This window comes from Rhincodon typus, chromosome 20 (genome assembly GCF_021869965.1).
Source record: "Rhincodon typus isolate 14 chromosome 20, sRhiTyp1.1, whole genome shotgun sequence".
Classification (NCBI taxonomy): Eukaryota; Metazoa; Chordata; class Chondrichthyes; order Orectolobiformes; family Rhincodontidae; genus Rhincodon; species Rhincodon typus.
This window is the reverse complement of record NC_063351.1, coordinates 32,709,072-32,726,843: the sequence shown is the minus strand read 5'-3', so window position 1 is coordinate 32,726,843 and position 17,772 is coordinate 32,709,072. Positions and strand designations below refer to the sequence as shown.

Genomic DNA, 17,772 nt, shown 5'->3' with positions numbered 1-17,772 from the left:
CTTTTTATGGTATGAACACAGCAGTATAGATTCTGAGAAATATATTTCCATCTGCCCTTTAACTCAGAATCATAAATGTCTTACATTACAGAAAGAGGCCATTTAGCCTATCACACCTTTACAGGTTCTTCAAATAAGCATCATTACCTCGTGCCTATATCATGCTTTCTCCCCCTTACCCTTGCACATGATTTCTATCCAAATAATCATCCATTACCCTCAACTGAACCTGTCTCTAACACCCTTCCAGGCAGTGCATTCCATATGCTAACTACTCATTACTCATTGAGTGATTTCTTCCCCCCACATCATATTTGCTTCTTTGCAAATTATTTTAATTTTATGCCCTCTTGTTCTTGTTCCATTTACAAGATGGAACAGTTTCTCCCCATCTACTCTGTTCAGACCATTCGTGAATTTGAAAATCTCTAAATCTCTTAACTTTCTGTTCTCAAAGGAGAACAGTCCCAATTTCTTAATTGATCCTCCAAACTGAAGTTTCTCATCCTTGGAACCATTTTTTTGTAAATTGCTCCTGTACTGTCTCCACTGTGCTCCACATCCTTCCTATAATGTGGTGCCCACAATTATATACAGAGCTAGGGACCAGGTTCAATTCCAACCTTGGGCAACGGTCTGTGTGGAGTTTGCACATTCTCCCCGTGTCTGCGTGGGTTTCCTCCGGGTGCTCCCGTTTCCTCCCACAGTCCAAAGATGTGCAGGCTGGGTGCATTGGCCAGGCTAAATTGCCCGTAGTGTCCAGGGATGTACAGCTTATATGAATTAGCCATGGGAAATACAGGGATAGGATAGTGGGGTGAGTCTGGGTGGGATGCTCATCAGAGAGTGGGTGTGAACTTGTTGGGCCAAATGGCCTGTTTCCACACTGTAGAGATTCTATGAATACTTCAGCTGAGATCTAACAAGAGTCTTGTACAAGTTCATAATTACAGATTTTCATCTAATGTAAATAAAGCTTATGGGTTTAATGGCCATTACACATTGTTGTTACTACTGTCCCATTAACACACATGACAATGTCCTCAGTCTGATGAGGCAAAGTGGTTAGAAACTGTTGATAAAACCAGTTGTCTCTTCAGCCTATTTTCCAACTGAACTACCTGCCACCAGCCACCATCACTACAATACAAAAACACTTCCAACCAATGGGCTGGATCTAATGTACCTCTGCTGGGTGTGATTTAAGCCTGTGGGGTGGGGGTGGGGAGCAGATAAAACTTGTCAGGCTGCCAGACTGCAAGCTTCCCCTTCAAACCAAGCTGACCTCCATAAAATACAAGGTGGGTGCATACCGAAACTGGCAGCCATATTTAAGTGAATAATTAAAGATAAGTTAGGCTTGTCAACGAGTACTTTAACACAATAAACATATGGATGATAATGGAATAGTTTAGGTTAGATGGGCTTCAGATTGGTTTCACAGGTCGGCGCAACATCGAGGGCCGAAGGGCCTGTACTGCGCTGTAATGTTCTATGTTCTAATAAAACACTGCCCATGTCATAACATGGCTGGTGTGCGGGCAAACAGCAGAGAGTGGGCAGTCTCTATTTTAGGGCCTAGCTGAAGGAGGCTGGGAAGGAAGGAGCAGTAGTTCATTCTGGAGATGACCTGCACATATCAGGGACAATACTCCCCCACCCATAAGATGTTACCCTCCCATTATGAGCCACCTTTACTTCAAAACCTACCCTCTCCCTGGGCTTAGGATCCTTTCCTGTCCTAAAACTCCTGGGGTTTACATCTGCTCCATCATTCATGACTGATTTGATAATCCTCAATTTCACTTTCCTGCCTTTCCCCATAACACACGATTCCCTTACTGATTAAAAATCTGTCTCTCTTAACTTTGAATACACTTAACAACCCAGCTTCAATAGCTCTCTGTGGTAAAGAATTCTAAGTTCTGAGGAAGGGTCACCAGATGCGAAACGTTAACTCTGATTTTTTTCTTCACACATAATGCCACACCTGCTGAGCTTGGACAGACCTTATTCTGAGATTATGTCTCCGTGGTCCTCAGCTCTCCCACAAGTTGAAATAACTTCTCCACATCGAACCTCCTAATAATTTTTGTTTCAATTTGTTCATATTTCGTAAAGGTCATCTCTCACTCTTCTGGACTTCAATGAGTATAGACACAACCTACTCAATCATTCTTCAGAAGAAAATCTCTCCATATCCAGGATGAACTGAGTGAACCTTCTCAAGTCTGCCTCCAATATCAGTACATCTTTCCTGAAAAATGGAGACTAAAATTATTCAGACCATTCCAGGTGTTTGTCCAACTTTTCCCCTGTACAGCTTTAGCAAAGATATCTTATTTTGTACTCTATTCCCATTGAAATAAAGGGCTAACACTCCATTTGCCTTCTGTATTACCTGCTGAACTTGGATGCTAACTTCTTTGTGATTATGGACAAGGACTCCCAAATCCCTCTGTGTTGAAACCTTCTACTGATTTTCTCCATTTAAATAATATTCATCTCATCTGTTACTTCTGCCAAAGTGCATAACCTCACTTTTTTCAACATTATATTCCATCTGCCAAGTTTTCTTACCCATTTTCTTAACTTGTCTCAATCTCAGTGTCGTCTTCACCACTTACCTTCCAACCTATTCTTGTGTCTCCACAAACTTGGTGACAGTATGTTCGCTTCCCTTATCCAAATCTTTAATATATATTGTAAATAACTATGGCCACAGAACTATTCCATTAGTCATAGGGTGCAATCTTGAAAACCCCTCCCCCTCCTTATCCCGATTTGTTTTCTACTAGTTAGCCAATTCTCTATTCATGCAAATATACCACCCCCAATACCATAGGGTCTTAACTAATCAAACACCTTCTGGAAATCCAAATATATTATTACATAGATAGTAGGAACTGCAGATGCTGAAGAATCTGAGATAACAAGGTGTAGAGCTGGATGAACAAATACACTGTTTACCCTTGAGGAGGTAACAAGCAGGATAGACAAAAGAATTCTTGTATACCTTTTGGGTAAATTTTCCCTTTACGAAGCTATGCTGCCCCTGTTTGATTTCATTATTTATTTCTGAATGCTCCGCTATTACATACACTATTATAGACTCAAATAAATTCCCAACAGTGGATGTTAAACTAACTGTCTCCTTCCCCTTTTGAATAAGAGTTTTATGTTGGTTGTTTCTAACATAGTCATGTTATGGAGCTTCTGTATGTCATGGGCCTAAAATTCTAGGGATGGGAGAGAGCATAAGTTGGGCAGATAGTCTCTTGAGGGGAGGGAACATGAGTGGAACCTGGATTTTCATTTCATTTGCCCTTCAATAATCTCAATCTGTTCTTGGAGATGAAGAACAAGCCAGAGAATCTAGGGATAGTATCCTTAAGCAAAGGTTAAAGGAAGATTTGTTCAGGTTCTTGGAGGGCTCTGATGGAACTTAGAAAACTGTTTGCAGAAAGTTCAGTAATCAGAGAATGCAGATCTAAAGTAACGGGGGAAAGTAGAGGTGATGCAAGGAAAAGACAATACACTGAATTGTTGCGATCAACAATGAATTCAATAATAATGTTTCCAAAAAAAGTCTAACATAAAAGATTATGGACCTGTGAAGAAAGTGCCAGGGGATGGATTCATTGAACAGTTCAGTCAAAGTGCCAGCACTGGCTCAAGTGGCTGAATGGCTTTCTTCGATGCTGTATCATTCTGTGAAATCTTTCTCTTCTCTGGTATTTCTCAGAAATCATTCTGAACATTTTTGAGGGCATTCCCAGACTACTCCACTCTGCCCTCTGGTTCATGCCTGCAGAGAATCTGAAGACAGTAGGGAACAATGTTGCAGGGTAAGATGTATAAATCCCTCTATGTTCAAGCTATGGTTTTGCTTGAGGTACTTAAAATAAAAATTAAGCCTCCCTTATCCCAATAAGGGTATGTGATTCACCTCAACTGGAGCATTAGGGGGTGAAGTGAAAGGTGCTTGTCACATGTAAAAATTAGACTCACTTTTCTTAACGGGATACAGTCAGTTCTGCTATAACACGTGTTTCTTCAACATGAACTGGCTTTAAAACGATTGAAAAATTTAGACCACTATTTGTAGAACACAAACTTTCCTTATCTGTGTTGGCTATAATGCAATTCTGGCCCCATTAGTTTAAATGGTACGGCTATTGTACGATTTTCTTATAAGGCGAGATTGCACGAGAACAGAACTACCCTGTATTCAGTGCCGCAATTTCCTTACTACACACTTAATGAAAGAAGGCTTCCGTTGTGCCTCGACAAAGGGGGCTGCTATTTTGAATATTGAAATCATACCAAATTATGAATTTTAGACAAAGCCAACAAACTTTACATTTTGTGATCATAAAGCTGGTCGATTACAATCTCAGGTTGCAAAATGAGGCTCCAGACATCATATTTGCAAGTGAATTTGGCACTTAGTAATAGCCTGAACATTCCTGGACTCAATGGGCAATTTAGCATGGGCAATCCACCTACCCTGCACATCTTTGAACTAAGTAAGTAATTTCTACTAAGAAATTTCTATGACTTAGAAGAAATTACTTACTCAGTCCAAAGATATGTAGGTTAGGTGGATTGGTCATGCTAAATTGCCCATAATATTCAGGGACATGCAGGCTCTGTGGACTGGTCAAGGGAAATGCAGAGCTCGAGGAATACAGTATGGGGGTGGGTCTGGTGAGATGCGCTTCAGAGGGTCAGCGTGGACTTGATGGGCGAATGGCCTGCTTCCACACTATAGGGATCCTATGATTCTATGAAATTGGGCTGAATGACCTCTTTCTGCGCTGAAACAATTCTGTGAAATCACAAATCTAAAGTGTACACGATTTACATCTTTGTGCTAGCTATAATTCTAAAAAATCCCTAATGACAAATGATAACTTTTTAAAAAGAGCAAATACTGACAAATGCAAATCAAGCATACTTCGAGATTCAGTGCATGGCTAATACTTTTGTTTAACCTGACAATTTAGGCTACTTTTGCTGGATGACTAAGAAATATTAATGCCAGAACCACAAGGGAACTTGAAATTACACTGCCACTAATTAAGTTTCTATAATATTCCCATTCTCTCAGTAACAACATGGAATGTTGAGGAAAATGGGTTCCCTTAATGAGATTTTCAAGCAAGATTATTGCTGAGCATTAGCAGCTGTACACTCAGATTGTGGCAATCAGGTTCTATATTAACGGCACTCACAGCTTTGATCTGGCAGATTGAAATTATTCATTGAGTTTCAAGTGGTCAGGTCTTCAGGTCACGATTACAGGGTTAGTTACTCTGAGCATTAAATACATACAGCTGGGAAATATAGCCTTGATATTTTTAGGTAATAGTTGCCATTAAATTGGATAAGTTTATTATTTCCTGTCACACATTTTCTAGCTATTAATGTTTATCAAATAACTCAAAACTCTTTACATAAGTCATTATTTCTGAAGTGAATAGACTTATGTGAGCTAACAATCTACACTACAAGTATACAATCAGTAACCAAGTGATAAAAGAGTAGTTAGTCTGCTTTGGTGTTCACCAAGGGGAACACTACATAGAACAGTAAACGCATGCAAGTATTCACTGTCCAAAAGGAAACCAACAGGTTCATGAAATAATAAACTAAGTGTTGTTAAAATCAGGTTCTAATTCAATTCCATTTTCAATGTTTATCAACATGTTGTGAAATACAGGAAAACTGATTAAAATGTGTTCAAACTCAGTGAAAAGCATGTTCATTTAAAAATAATGACTATTTCCTAAAAGTCATGCAATTGGCCCCAGGTGCAAGAGTTCGACAAAATAAGTTTAAAAAATACATCAACGTTGGTACATCAATACATTGTAAGGGAACTGTATTCTTTGCTTATTGTAGAGAATGGATTTTAATGTTTTTTGGTGAGAAGAAAACAAAACTGAAAAATACTGTATTGCCTGAAAAAAATGTGAACATCGTAGAGCTACATAAGAAGTACTTTTTTAAAAAACACCCTGTCTCAAAACTATGTTGAGAAGCATAAACCAAGTGTATTTGACGAACGTCTTTCTCCAAGTTTAAAACTCTTAGTTCATCATCCAAACCACATGGAATTTACCCTGCTGAGGTTGTAAAAACAATGCTTTAAATAATAACTTAAACGAGAAGTCATATCAAATTTGAGACATGAATCCATGTCAGCCATGCTTTGCATTTTGCAGATGTACAGTATAGCCATTTATAAGCTGCACTGTCTACTGATCCACACAACAAAAGAGTGGATAGTTCATTACCTTTTTTTTTGTCATGCTCCAGAGTATGAAACACAAAAGGTAACTGGTCACTCACTGATAGCAAATGGTTTTCCTGAATGCTGCATTTTGCTTCAGCTCATTTTGAAAACTCCACTCAAAAGTTTGATCTAAACAGCAACTTAAACCTTACAAATCAAAACTTCCCTGAACTGTGAACTGAGGATGTTGTGCTTTATTTCTTTTTAAAGTAAAGTTCTTTAGTCAGCATGGAGACAATGCAGGGTATCTGCTTCTTCTCACTGAACCGTGGATCTTCAGACCAAGACTCAAAATGCATGGCCACCATGTAGTTGACTCTGGTCAGGATCTGCATGATCTCAAATTCTTTACCATATTCTGTGAAGGCATTGCATAGGGCCTGTGCAAACCAAGAACCCTTGCCTGGATTCCTCCATGAGTAATAGCCTGCAATGACAGACATTTGAAATGTTAAGCATGTGTTGAGCTCGGGCACAATAGTTAGGACTTACATCTTGAATCTTCAATTAATAAAACAAGTTTTTACTGTAACCATATAAATAACTAACCTCAAGCATTTTACTTAGGTTTAACATTGTTTTTGTTGGATAATTAGAAGTCCCAAATTTTTGTTCTTTTTTTAAAATTATGTACACATGATTATGCCTCAATAGAGCAGCACACTGGAAATCATGCTCTGCTATTCTGGGAGTCATCACAAAAATTAAACATTTTATAAAATTTACCTGTCTTTTAGGCCCAAGTCAACAGAAAGCAGGTTTCTGTATTTAACAAACATTACTGTTATTACAAATAAATAGGTTGTATCTACAGAGATGCAATTATGGACTTTGACATTACTCATTAAAATTCCTCTAAACACATGCAGGCAGACAAAGAAAAATGGGTGTTCTGGGCAGAGGAAAAGACTGAGATGACAGTTCAATGGTCCCTGTCCCCAGGGCTGGCTGAGATGACCCTGCTGGCTTGGGTGGACTTGCTGTCTCTTGATCTTTCAACTCCATGTACTTTCACAAAGTTGCTGGAAAAGCTCAGCAGGTCTGGCAGCATCTGTGGAGGAGAAAACAGAGTTAACGTTTCTGGTCTGGTGACCCTTCCTCAGAACCTGACCCGAATCGTTAACTCTGTTTTCTACTTCACAGATGCTGCCAGATCTGCTGAGCTTTTCCAGCAACTTTGTTTTTGTTCCTGATTTACAGCATCCGCAGTCCTTTTGGTTTCCATGTACTTTCACTTGCTTGTGGGAGGCACAGGGTGACTGGTATGCACAACAACATCTCCGACTTATTGGTTAAGGCCACATCTTACAGAAACTGACAAGGGAAATAAATGGGCTTTCTTCACGCTTGAAATGTTCATTACCGCACAGAAAAGGGTAGCTCCTTCCTTTTCGGAGATCCGATGGTTTCTGGACTAATATTCACACCAACAGGCTACTATGTAACCTGGGAACTAATCACATAGCCTGCTGGCAAGCAGAAGGCCTTTATCATTGATGACTGGTCACTATTCCACACACTAATCAGCTACTTGTTGCCAGCTGAAACTCCACTCATACACACCACTTGGCCCTAGCTCATGTGTAATAATCAACCCTATTGCTTGAACAAACAGCTGTATAAACAGCACCTGCAATAAGTGTTAGACAATTTGCTTTCAGGAAGTGCAATAATTCTTTCTACAATCCTTGGTTGTTAAGAGTCTTTTTCCCATTTTAATTTCTAATCTAGAATACGTAAAAGTGAAAATATACAGTCTTTATAACCGAGGAGAAAATCATTCAAATTATATGAACAGGCTTTGTAATTTGTCCCTTAGTTTTACACTCTCCAATCTGTTCTACCCTTAACCATTCATCATAAACCATTCATCTTCAAAATGTTCTTCAGTAAACTGACCAAATTTGTGTGCATATTATTGTGAAGGTGCTCCCATTACTAATACATTTGGAAACCTATGGTTAAAAGATTGAGAACCTTGGGTCACTTTGAAAATGGAGGAGATGTCTAGACTTTTTTTTTGGAAAGGTTTCCGGCAGATCACTTCGGATATTTTTGTCAAAAAAAAGAAAAAAAAATACTTGCTGGAAGTATCTCTTAAGCTGAGAAAACAGTCAAGGTCTCATAGCCTTGTTTACTGGAAGTTACATGTCTGGCTTTATGTCGGTTAGGTGTTGAGTTTTTGGGGTATTACTTGGAGTTCAGTTGGTGTGATTAGCCTGCTGAGAAACACATCCCTTTTCACCTTTCTGTGAAAAGCTCTTGATAACTCAATGTGAGAGCTGAAAAATAAAAAGATAATAAATCTCCTGAGAAGCTCCTGGATGAATTCTTCTCTAAATCTCCTGATCGAACTGCTTTTGGAGAAGATCCCAATGACAACTGTACGTGTTTGGTGTCCTAGCTACATGTACCAGGTCAGCAGACTGAAGCTCATCTGGAATATTACATGTCCTATCTTTTTATATTTCACAAATTAAAAAGTATTTGGCTAAAGGCTTGGGTTGTTGCGAGTTGGTTTTTGTAAAGACAGTTTCTTTAAATCGGCCTTACTTCTCCTCTTACTACCCTTTTACTATTTATATGGCTGTAGAAGACTCTGGGCACCCTCAACGTTGTCTGTCAGTTTTTTTTCATAATTCCTCTTTGCTTCTCTAACATGTTTTTTGTGCCTCCCCTCTGAACCTTCTGTATTCCTCTTGGTTCTCAATTGCAATTTCTACTTGACACTTGTCATAAATAGACTTTACTCTTCATCTTAATTTCTATTGCCTTTGTTGTTTCAAGAGCTCTGGACTTGTTTGTCCTACCAGGTTTTTGTGGGAATATACGTAGACAGTATCTAAAAGATAACCTCTTTGAAAGATAACTCATTGCTCAATTACGACCTTCCATTCCAGTCTATCCATCTCTTTCCTTTCGCCTTTGAAGTCAGCTCTCTGCCACCTGATCTTTCTTAAACTGAACTGCTTGTTATCAAATATCCACCATCATCCTAAACCTTGCAATACAATTATTACTGTCTCCTAAATGGTTCCCCACTGATACTTAATCCCTTGGGCAACCTCATTTCCAAGTACTATGTCCAACAGTGCATCTTTTTTGTTAGACTGGACACGTACTTTTGTTGGAAATTCACCTGAACGCAAATTTAGGAACATTGCCCCTTGCTTTTCCTTACACCACCATAACCCAGTCTATATTTGGGTAATCAAATTCCCTGAAGATTGTTTCTCCACATCCTTTCAATCTGTTGGTGGTCTATAGATTATACTGGACAATATCATTGCACTTTTTTAAATTCCTTAGCTCTAGCCAAATTAATTCTGTCCTTGAACCCTCAGTGACATCCTCTTTCGCACCAATTCAAATCAGGTTAAAATAAACCAAGAAGAATGGGGCAAAGGATTTTTATTTTAGAAAAAGCTCTAATATAATTTAATTCATTGATGGAAAAATTACGCACCAGGGCTGCAATCTGTGCATTACCTGGTACAGTGGAATAGGCATACAAGAAGTCAGCTTCTACTGGGATTTTGTGACGAGGATTTGCATCAGTTTCTACATCACCGGTAGAACCAGAATCGGTTTGAATTCCTTGATCAAATTCTGAACCTCTACAAGCCTGAAGCAAACGAGAAAAAATGAGGTTACATCAAGTATATACGCAATCTGTCATAATTGAATAAGGCACTAAGGCTTCAAATTACAGTGTATAAATATTGAAATTCAAATAATTCAAATAAATTCTAACTTGTAGCCACTCAATTCAATGCAAACCTGAAATGAGAGACACCGATGAGTATTTTATTTCATACTTATTGCTGAAAAGAGATAAATTGTTGAAACTTTTAATTGTGGATTCATCAGGAAAAACACAAGAATGCTAAATTTCAGTTGATCACAACAACCAAGTTCTGTATTACCAAGAAGTTATTTTAGATTTCTAGCATTTATATTGTTTTTGACTCTAATAGCTATGTTTTGAAAGGTTTTTGATATTTTTAGTAAACAATTATTCAGGAGCGGGTCACTGTATTCCAAACAAACAGGAAATAATTTTGTACCTTCTTTAAAAATATAATTTTCAGCCATTTAAAAACTAGATTTCTCACAGGTGGTTTCTCACAGGACACTGAGTTAAATCCTTTAATAAAATAAAGTGTTGGAGGAAGACAGCAAGTCTGGTGACATTTGTGGACAAGACAGAAAAAAACGTAGAGCTCCATAACTCTTAATCTGCATCAAGCTCTCTCCCTTAAATAAATTAAGGTTTATCATTAAACAAATTTTAACAAACTTATATTTTATAAAACAGTCTTATTGTACATATTCATGGCAAATTTTAAAATCTGTGATAAACACAAGTTGAGTGGAAAAAAGCACTTTCCTACATGGGCAAAATTTTGGCCACGACTTGTTCCAGGATATCAAAGCAGAAACTCTACCCCTGTGTATTCACATGTAATTCTTTTGCTGTTATAAGTAGTCAAAAAGCACTTTCCTACATGGGCAAAATTTTGGCCACGACTTGTTCCAGGATATCAAAGCAGAAACTCTACCCCTGTGTATTCACATGTAATTCTTTTGCTGTTATAAGTAGTCAAAATTATACAGAATGCATTAAGTATTCATACATGAATATTTGTCAAATGTAACTTCAAGGCCTAAGAACCTGGGAAAGTCCCTAGAAATCCTTTAGGGTGCAGTACCTGCATCTGTTTCTACCTTGTACTTCTGCATATTCCATCTGAAAAAAAATCAATTCCTCAGGTACAGGAGAGGGAAAAAATCCACTTTTAAAAACATAACTGCTTCTTCATGCATTAAATAATGTCTCAAGTCCACCCATAAAAATGTTATTGGCAAGCCCATTAATCAGAGCAAAATCATGGATGGGTACCTAAATAAAAAATCATTCTGGTTTCCTCACAAGTTTGTTGCACATATCCCCTCAGAAAAGAGAACCGAGTCTCACTATCAGCTTTGCTCTGCCTATGATGAAAATCATACCTTTGTCAACACGCCTTTAAAGGATGCAACCTTCATTCTTTTTTAAAGTTCCTAATTAATATCATTACCAAATATTCACCTACTTCACAATGAAAAGCTTGTGTACAATCACAGGAATGTCATTAGCAGAACAACACATCCCTAACATGAAGCTGTGCAGTTTTCTTTATGTTGACACTAATGTCATATTCATCTTATTTGATGTAAAACTCTTTTATTCATCAACAAATTAAATGTTTAAATTTAATCACTAAAGTACTATTAAAAAACACACTTTGGTTTTACATTTTAGTGTAAAGGGCAGTGGTTCCCAAACATTTGCGCATCCCTGTTCAGATTTAGCAATTTTCTTGGCATACCCTACAGGTAGTCCCTTTTTTAATTACTTCACTAATGACTATACAGTAGAAAATGTTGCAAACAAAAAGGTTCTAATAAGGACAAACAATTTGAAGTCATGTTGTATGATCATTGGATGTAAACTGTGCATGATAGCTTTCTGTGCTCACTGTACTCAGGAACATTTACAAACAACTGAAGTACTCCAGTGACATTTTTAACCATATGATCAAGAAATTAATTGCAAACTTTTGATCAATGTGTTTTAAGAACATTTGCTAGCTAAGAGATATATCAATGAATTTTCTCCCCATCCCATTCAGTCAGTTAGTAGCCCAACTTACCAATGCCCTGTCCTCAGTTATCAGCTCTTCTTCCTAAAACCCCTAGGATCCCCCACTCACTCACTTAGCAGCCCCTATTCTGGACTTGCTGCAAATAGGCACAACTCTCACCATTCTGCCACTGGTGCTGGATGAGAGAGCTCGAGTACCAAAGGCACTTCAGCTGGGAAACAGTGTGCTGGCAAAACAAAAATTCTCATTGTTAGAAATCCATTATACAACAATGTAGAACGATTACCCCCAGAGACATCTGCTATTACCCCAGGAGTGCAGTTATTACTGCTGTAGGGGTAGCTCTCATCAATTAGAGCAGTTAATGTGCAGATTCAGAGGAAATTGAAGGAGTTTTGGAATGCCCATTTCTGCTTCATTTAAAAGGGTCAGGGCCAATCACAAAACCTGGGAAGTTCCTAGAAATCTTGCACATTGCAGCAATGTAAATGATTCTCCCTCTTCAGTCTGCATATTCCATCTGGGAAATACCATGTCCTCAGGTACAGGAGAGGGAAAATAGAACCTGGCCTTTTTCTAGGTGGATTAAAAAAATTCTTCATGACCATCTGTGAGGACATTATGAGAAAGTATATTATCAGAGCAAAGTCATGAACAACCATGTTACCTGAATGAAAAAAAGTTTTGGTTTCCCCACAAGGGTCTTGCACATATCTCCTCGGAAGAGAGAAGTGAGTCTCTTTATAGGCATTGCTCCATCTGTACCATAAATCATGCCTTCATCACCGTGGCTTAAAAGGATACATGCAAAGCATGCATTGTTGGAGTGGTTTTCCTGAGAAACTAAAACAAATCACAATATTCAAATACAAAACGGTGGCATTCCAAAGTAAATATATTCATTGAATTAAAAGATCATCCTGAGTCATTGCTCATATTGATGAGTATAGAATTAAATACTGACTGTCAAATTATCAAAAATTAAAATAGCAGATGTATTTACAAATCCTGGCCTTTCCCAGCAACATATACCAGATGTGCTAAAAGAAGTATCAAAACTTTGTTATGATATCCACTTGTGCTTCTCATTTCATGAAAGACAATGTCCAGACCACTGCCACCTTCTCTAGAAACCATCATGGTGGACATTTGCAGACAGTGACGGCATAGTAACCAGTGCCACACTCTCAAAATGTTTATTTTAAACCATAGTAGTAGGAGATACGAACAATTAGATATTTTAACTAAATGGCCACTCACCAAGTGATTAGACAGTACATGTTAACAGCTCCGCATCACAGCCGAACTCAATTCAACATATCTGCACTTTCCATAAAGGTGATCTGAATGGTGACCAATTTGCCCCCATCCTATACCAATTTTCTGTAACTGTGTTTGTATTCCAGCAGTGATAAATTAATTTATCAATATTTACAATGTTTCGGATGGAAGTATTTGACAGGGTAATTTCCTTTCGTTTGGGAAAAGTGCAGAGGCATTAAAAATATGCAGTGTTGTCTTCAAATTGGACTCTTGATGTGTTTGTGAAAACATCTGCCATTTCACCATGTGAAGGAGCAGCTTAGTTTCTCTTCCATCATATGAGCACTAGTTTAAATGAGCCATGGTTATTTTTATTGAAGGCAAACACTGTCTACATAGAAAATTCAATCAATGAATCCAAAACTTCTTTTAGTTCTAGAATAGATTGTAATAGCAACGTGGTAGTTTGGACTTGAGGCACTTAATGACTTAAAACCTAATTATAAAAATGGTAAACATCATCTATTTAATTAAATTGTAATCTTTAACACCATTTGATTTAAGCATTAACTCACCAGTAAGCAATATCTTCTCCATTTGAGAACATGTCTGATCATTTAAAACAACAACGTTGAAACCCAAAGAGCTAAAACATGTCATCAGATTCCCAGCATCAATGTCAGTGCCATTACGTACATTCATTTCTGGAACAAACAATATAAGGCCAGAACAACTGTTATAGTCCGTTTCCATAGTTACTTCAGTCAGCAAAAAAGTACACCATTAAATTGAAAGCTTGTTGCCAGTCTGTGCCTGGTTTTACTAACTCTTGCCATTAAAGGTACTGTAGTTTGGAGAAAGTTGCACAGCTTCAGAAAACAACTTTTAGAAATGGCCATAACTCTGGAGACACACAAGGCTAAATTGGATAGGTCCTGAAAAGAGCATAGGGATTGCGATGTCAATTATTCTGTGTAATGAATGCAGCATGCCCACTGCTTGCTGTCTGTTCATTTGAATGTTCACTGCAAGCAGTCATAGTCATAGAGTTACAGAGCACCGAAACAGACACTTTGTTCCAACTCGTCCACGCTGACCAGATATCCTAAATAAATCTAGTTCCATTTGCAAGCATTTGCTAAACCCCTCCTTTTCAAGTACTCATCCAGATATCTTTTAAATGCTGTAATTGTACCAGCCTCCCCCACCTCCACTGGCAGCTCGTTCCATTCACGCACCACCCTTTGCGTGAAAAAGTTGCCCCTCAGGTCCCTTTTAAATGTTTCCCTTCTCACCTTAAACCTATGCCCTCTAGTTCTGGAGACCACTACGCCTTGCCTATTCACCCTATTCATGCCCCTCATGATTTTATAAACCTCCGTAAGGTCACCTCTCAGCTTCTGACGCTCCAGGGAAAAAACCTCCAGCCCATTCAGCCTCTCTCTATAGCTCAAATCTTCCAATTCTGGCAACATTCTTGTAAATGTTTTCTGAACCTTTTCAAGTTTCACAACATCCTTCCTATAGCAGGGAGACCAGAATTGAATGCAGTATTCTAAAAGTAGCTTCACCAATGCCCAGTACAGCTACAACACGACTTCTATACACTGGCCAATGAAAGTAAGCATACCAAACCACTTCTTCACCACCCTGTCTACCTGTGACTCCACTTTCAAGGAAATATGCACCTGCACCTGTAGCACTCCCCAGGGCCCTACCATTAACTGATTAAGTCCTGCCCTGGTTTGACTGACCAAAATGTAAGACCTCACATTTATATAAATTAAAATTAATCTGCCATTCCTTGGCCCATTTGCTCATCTGAGCAAGGTCCTGTTGTGCTCTGAGGAAACCTTCTTCACTGTCCATTATACCTCGAATTTTCCTGTCATCCAGTCAGTTCCAGCTCATACATTGAATACATTAGCAGCAGGCCCCAAAATATTAACTTAGTGGAACCTGTTCATCTGCACTGTTTAATCTTTCCTTTTTCCAAAAAAAAATGCTTTGATACATAGTAAGTGAGAAAGGAGCAAATAATGTACCATGTGGAAACAAGCCTAAAAAGTTACTTAGAGCCAAATAACAATGGAAATAATTACTGTCATTGTTCAAAATCAGTCTATGCAGTTTGACGAGGGTGGCATAGCATCCACTAGATAGAGAGTCATGAAATTGACACCATACCTGTTTTATCATCAAAATTCTTATTGTTGATAATAATGCATTTTCCTACTCTTTTGAAGTTCATATTATACAGGAATGTTGGTGCAACAACCCGGGTATGACAATCAGATATTTCAGGATTCTTTCCTCGTTCATCCGGTGTTTTCTTCCTGGGAAATAGAAACAGATCATTTGCCATACATATAATTTACTGCTATGACATTCAATAATGCTGTTCTTGCAAATCCTCTTTAAGGCTAACAGGCATGATTTGGCATCGTGCATGAATGGCCTGTAATCTGAAACCTGTTTATGATGTTTAGTTCTTGCTGAGGAATGTGCTTTCCTTGATTATTTCGTTCAAGATGAACTCTTATTTGGCAAGCGCTCCGTATTTGTATATCCAGAGGCAGAGTGCAGTCATTCGGAATATTTGTCCGTAGATTCACAGCCACTTGAATATTTCTTATGGGGAATCTCAGCTAATTACGATTGGGAGAATGCTGGAGGAATTAATTGACTCAATTACCATCCATTAAAAATAATTGCTTATTTAAATGATTAGGCTCATAAAGCCTTCTTCCGATTTTTAATGTATCTAGTTGAGGGAATTAAGTGCCATCTACAAGGTGCATTGTAAGAACTCACTAAAGCTTGCTCCTTCAACACGCGACATCATGACCATCTAGAGAAACAACGAAAGCAGATCTTTGGGAACACCTCTCTGCAAGTTCCCCTCCAAGTCACACACCATCCTGATTGGAATTATACCATTGGTTTTCTCATTGTTGCTGAATCTAAATTCTGGAACTCCCTTCCTAACAGCAGTGTGGATGTACCAGTGCCCTTCCACACTCCTCACACAACCCCATCCAATAGTGATTCAAGGAGGTAGAACACTGCCATTGTCTCAAGGGCATTAAGCAATAGGCAACCAGTGCCAGTCTTGCTGGTGACACCCACATACTTTGAATAAATAAAAAATGCCCTCTTACATATTTCTGCTAACTTCAGAAGCAAGAATGCGGATTACAGGACTCAATCATTAGACCCAAGAGTTCAGAGTTTACAGTTTGATGGAAAGAGTCAGAAGAAGCACAGAACCAATGCTGCTTCATATGGCCTATGCTATCTCTATTATTACCACTGCCATGTGGAGCTCCTGGAAGAAAGAAAATGAAGGAGAACAAATTTCTAATTTTATCAGCAACTGCTATGACTATGTTTCATTTCAAATTTGAATAGTGAACTCATCTTAAGTTTGTCAAAGACCCTAAGGTTGGAGATTCAGGTGACGTTAGAAAATATCTCAAGGCATTTTTTGCTGAATGAGGAATCTTACACTATTTTACAAAAGCTTAGTTCCTACATATAATGCAGACTAAGTTATTCTGTTGCCAAGGGAACCTTCCTTCATTAAAGAGCGTTATTGCTAATAAGTGAACATCAGGTGAAATCAGAGCTCAACTGGTCCTCAGCCTGGATACAATCCTTTAACTTCACTTTTCTCCTTTTGGTCATCCAGCTGTAGCCAACATTTAGATTGCTGCTACATCAAATTGGCAATTTAATCTTTTAGTTGCTTTTGCTAACATAACTCAGAAACTTTTGACATTTAGCCACTGGTGCTAAGGCCATAGGTTCTCATTAGCCAATTTAAGCTGAGCAATTCAAGATCCAAAACTTTCTTTATTTTTGCATAATGCCATGAAGTGGGATAGGTAGGAAATATTCACTGGATTTACAGGATGCGAACTATCTGGGGTCTGGGAAAACAATGTAGCAATGCGCACCAAATAGGTGAAGGAGTTTTTTGGGGTGGAGCTCAGCTCTACCAGATCTCCTCCCTTTTCTAAAATTGTGAAATTCTGCCTCAAGTGGAATTAGGCTTCCTGTGGTCACCCATGCTTTATGTTGACGTCAGAAGAGGATGCGTAGTAGGATGTCACCTGCCAGAAATCTTGACGGTATCCTCACCACAAAGGTACACCTGCGTTATGCCCAGAATAAAACCTTGAGGAAAGGAGCTCAAACTTCTAGATTCTGAATTGTTTAATGGCCTTAAATTGAAGGGTATCTTTTTCTTAAATTAAAACTATCCACAGTTCTTTTATCTGGAATTGCTTGCTCCATAGATAGAATGACAAGAGGTCGCTGAGAATTAATTGGTATCCTGGAAGGAAGATGACCATACTAATTCCAGCAAGCCCTGTCATTTTTCTTCTCCATGCCAATGGTCCTAGCTTCAGGAATGGGGATGCAGTCAGGGTACAAAATTGACTGCTGCACAGACAACAGAAAAAGGAGCACCTTGGAAATTCCTACCTAACTGCTCAAATAATATAACAACAGACAGAGGAAGACTGAATTGTAATTCTTAACCACTATTGGATC

At 38.4% G+C, this 17,772-nt stretch overlaps 1 protein-coding gene across 1 annotated transcript in view; it reads right to left on the bottom strand.

Moving 5' to 3' along the window:
• Positions 1–4,602: 4,602 nt before the first annotated feature.
• The window catches only part of casp7 (caspase 7, apoptosis-related cysteine peptidase), a 46,024-nt gene continuing 32,854 nt past the window's right edge, over positions 4,603–17,772 (bottom strand). The window contains exons 3-7 of the mRNA XM_020528897.2: positions 15,400–15,548; positions 13,788–13,916; positions 12,617–12,792; positions 9,791–9,926; positions 4,603–6,728 (exon numbers count right to left, since the gene is read on the bottom strand). Coding sequence (XP_020384486.1) covers positions 6,496–6,728; positions 9,791–9,926; positions 12,617–12,792; positions 13,788–13,916; positions 15,400–15,548 — 823 coding nt within the window. The 3' untranslated portion in view covers positions 4,603–6,495. The remainder of the gene's footprint in view (positions 6,729–9,790; positions 9,927–12,616; positions 12,793–13,787; positions 13,917–15,399; positions 15,549–17,772) is intronic.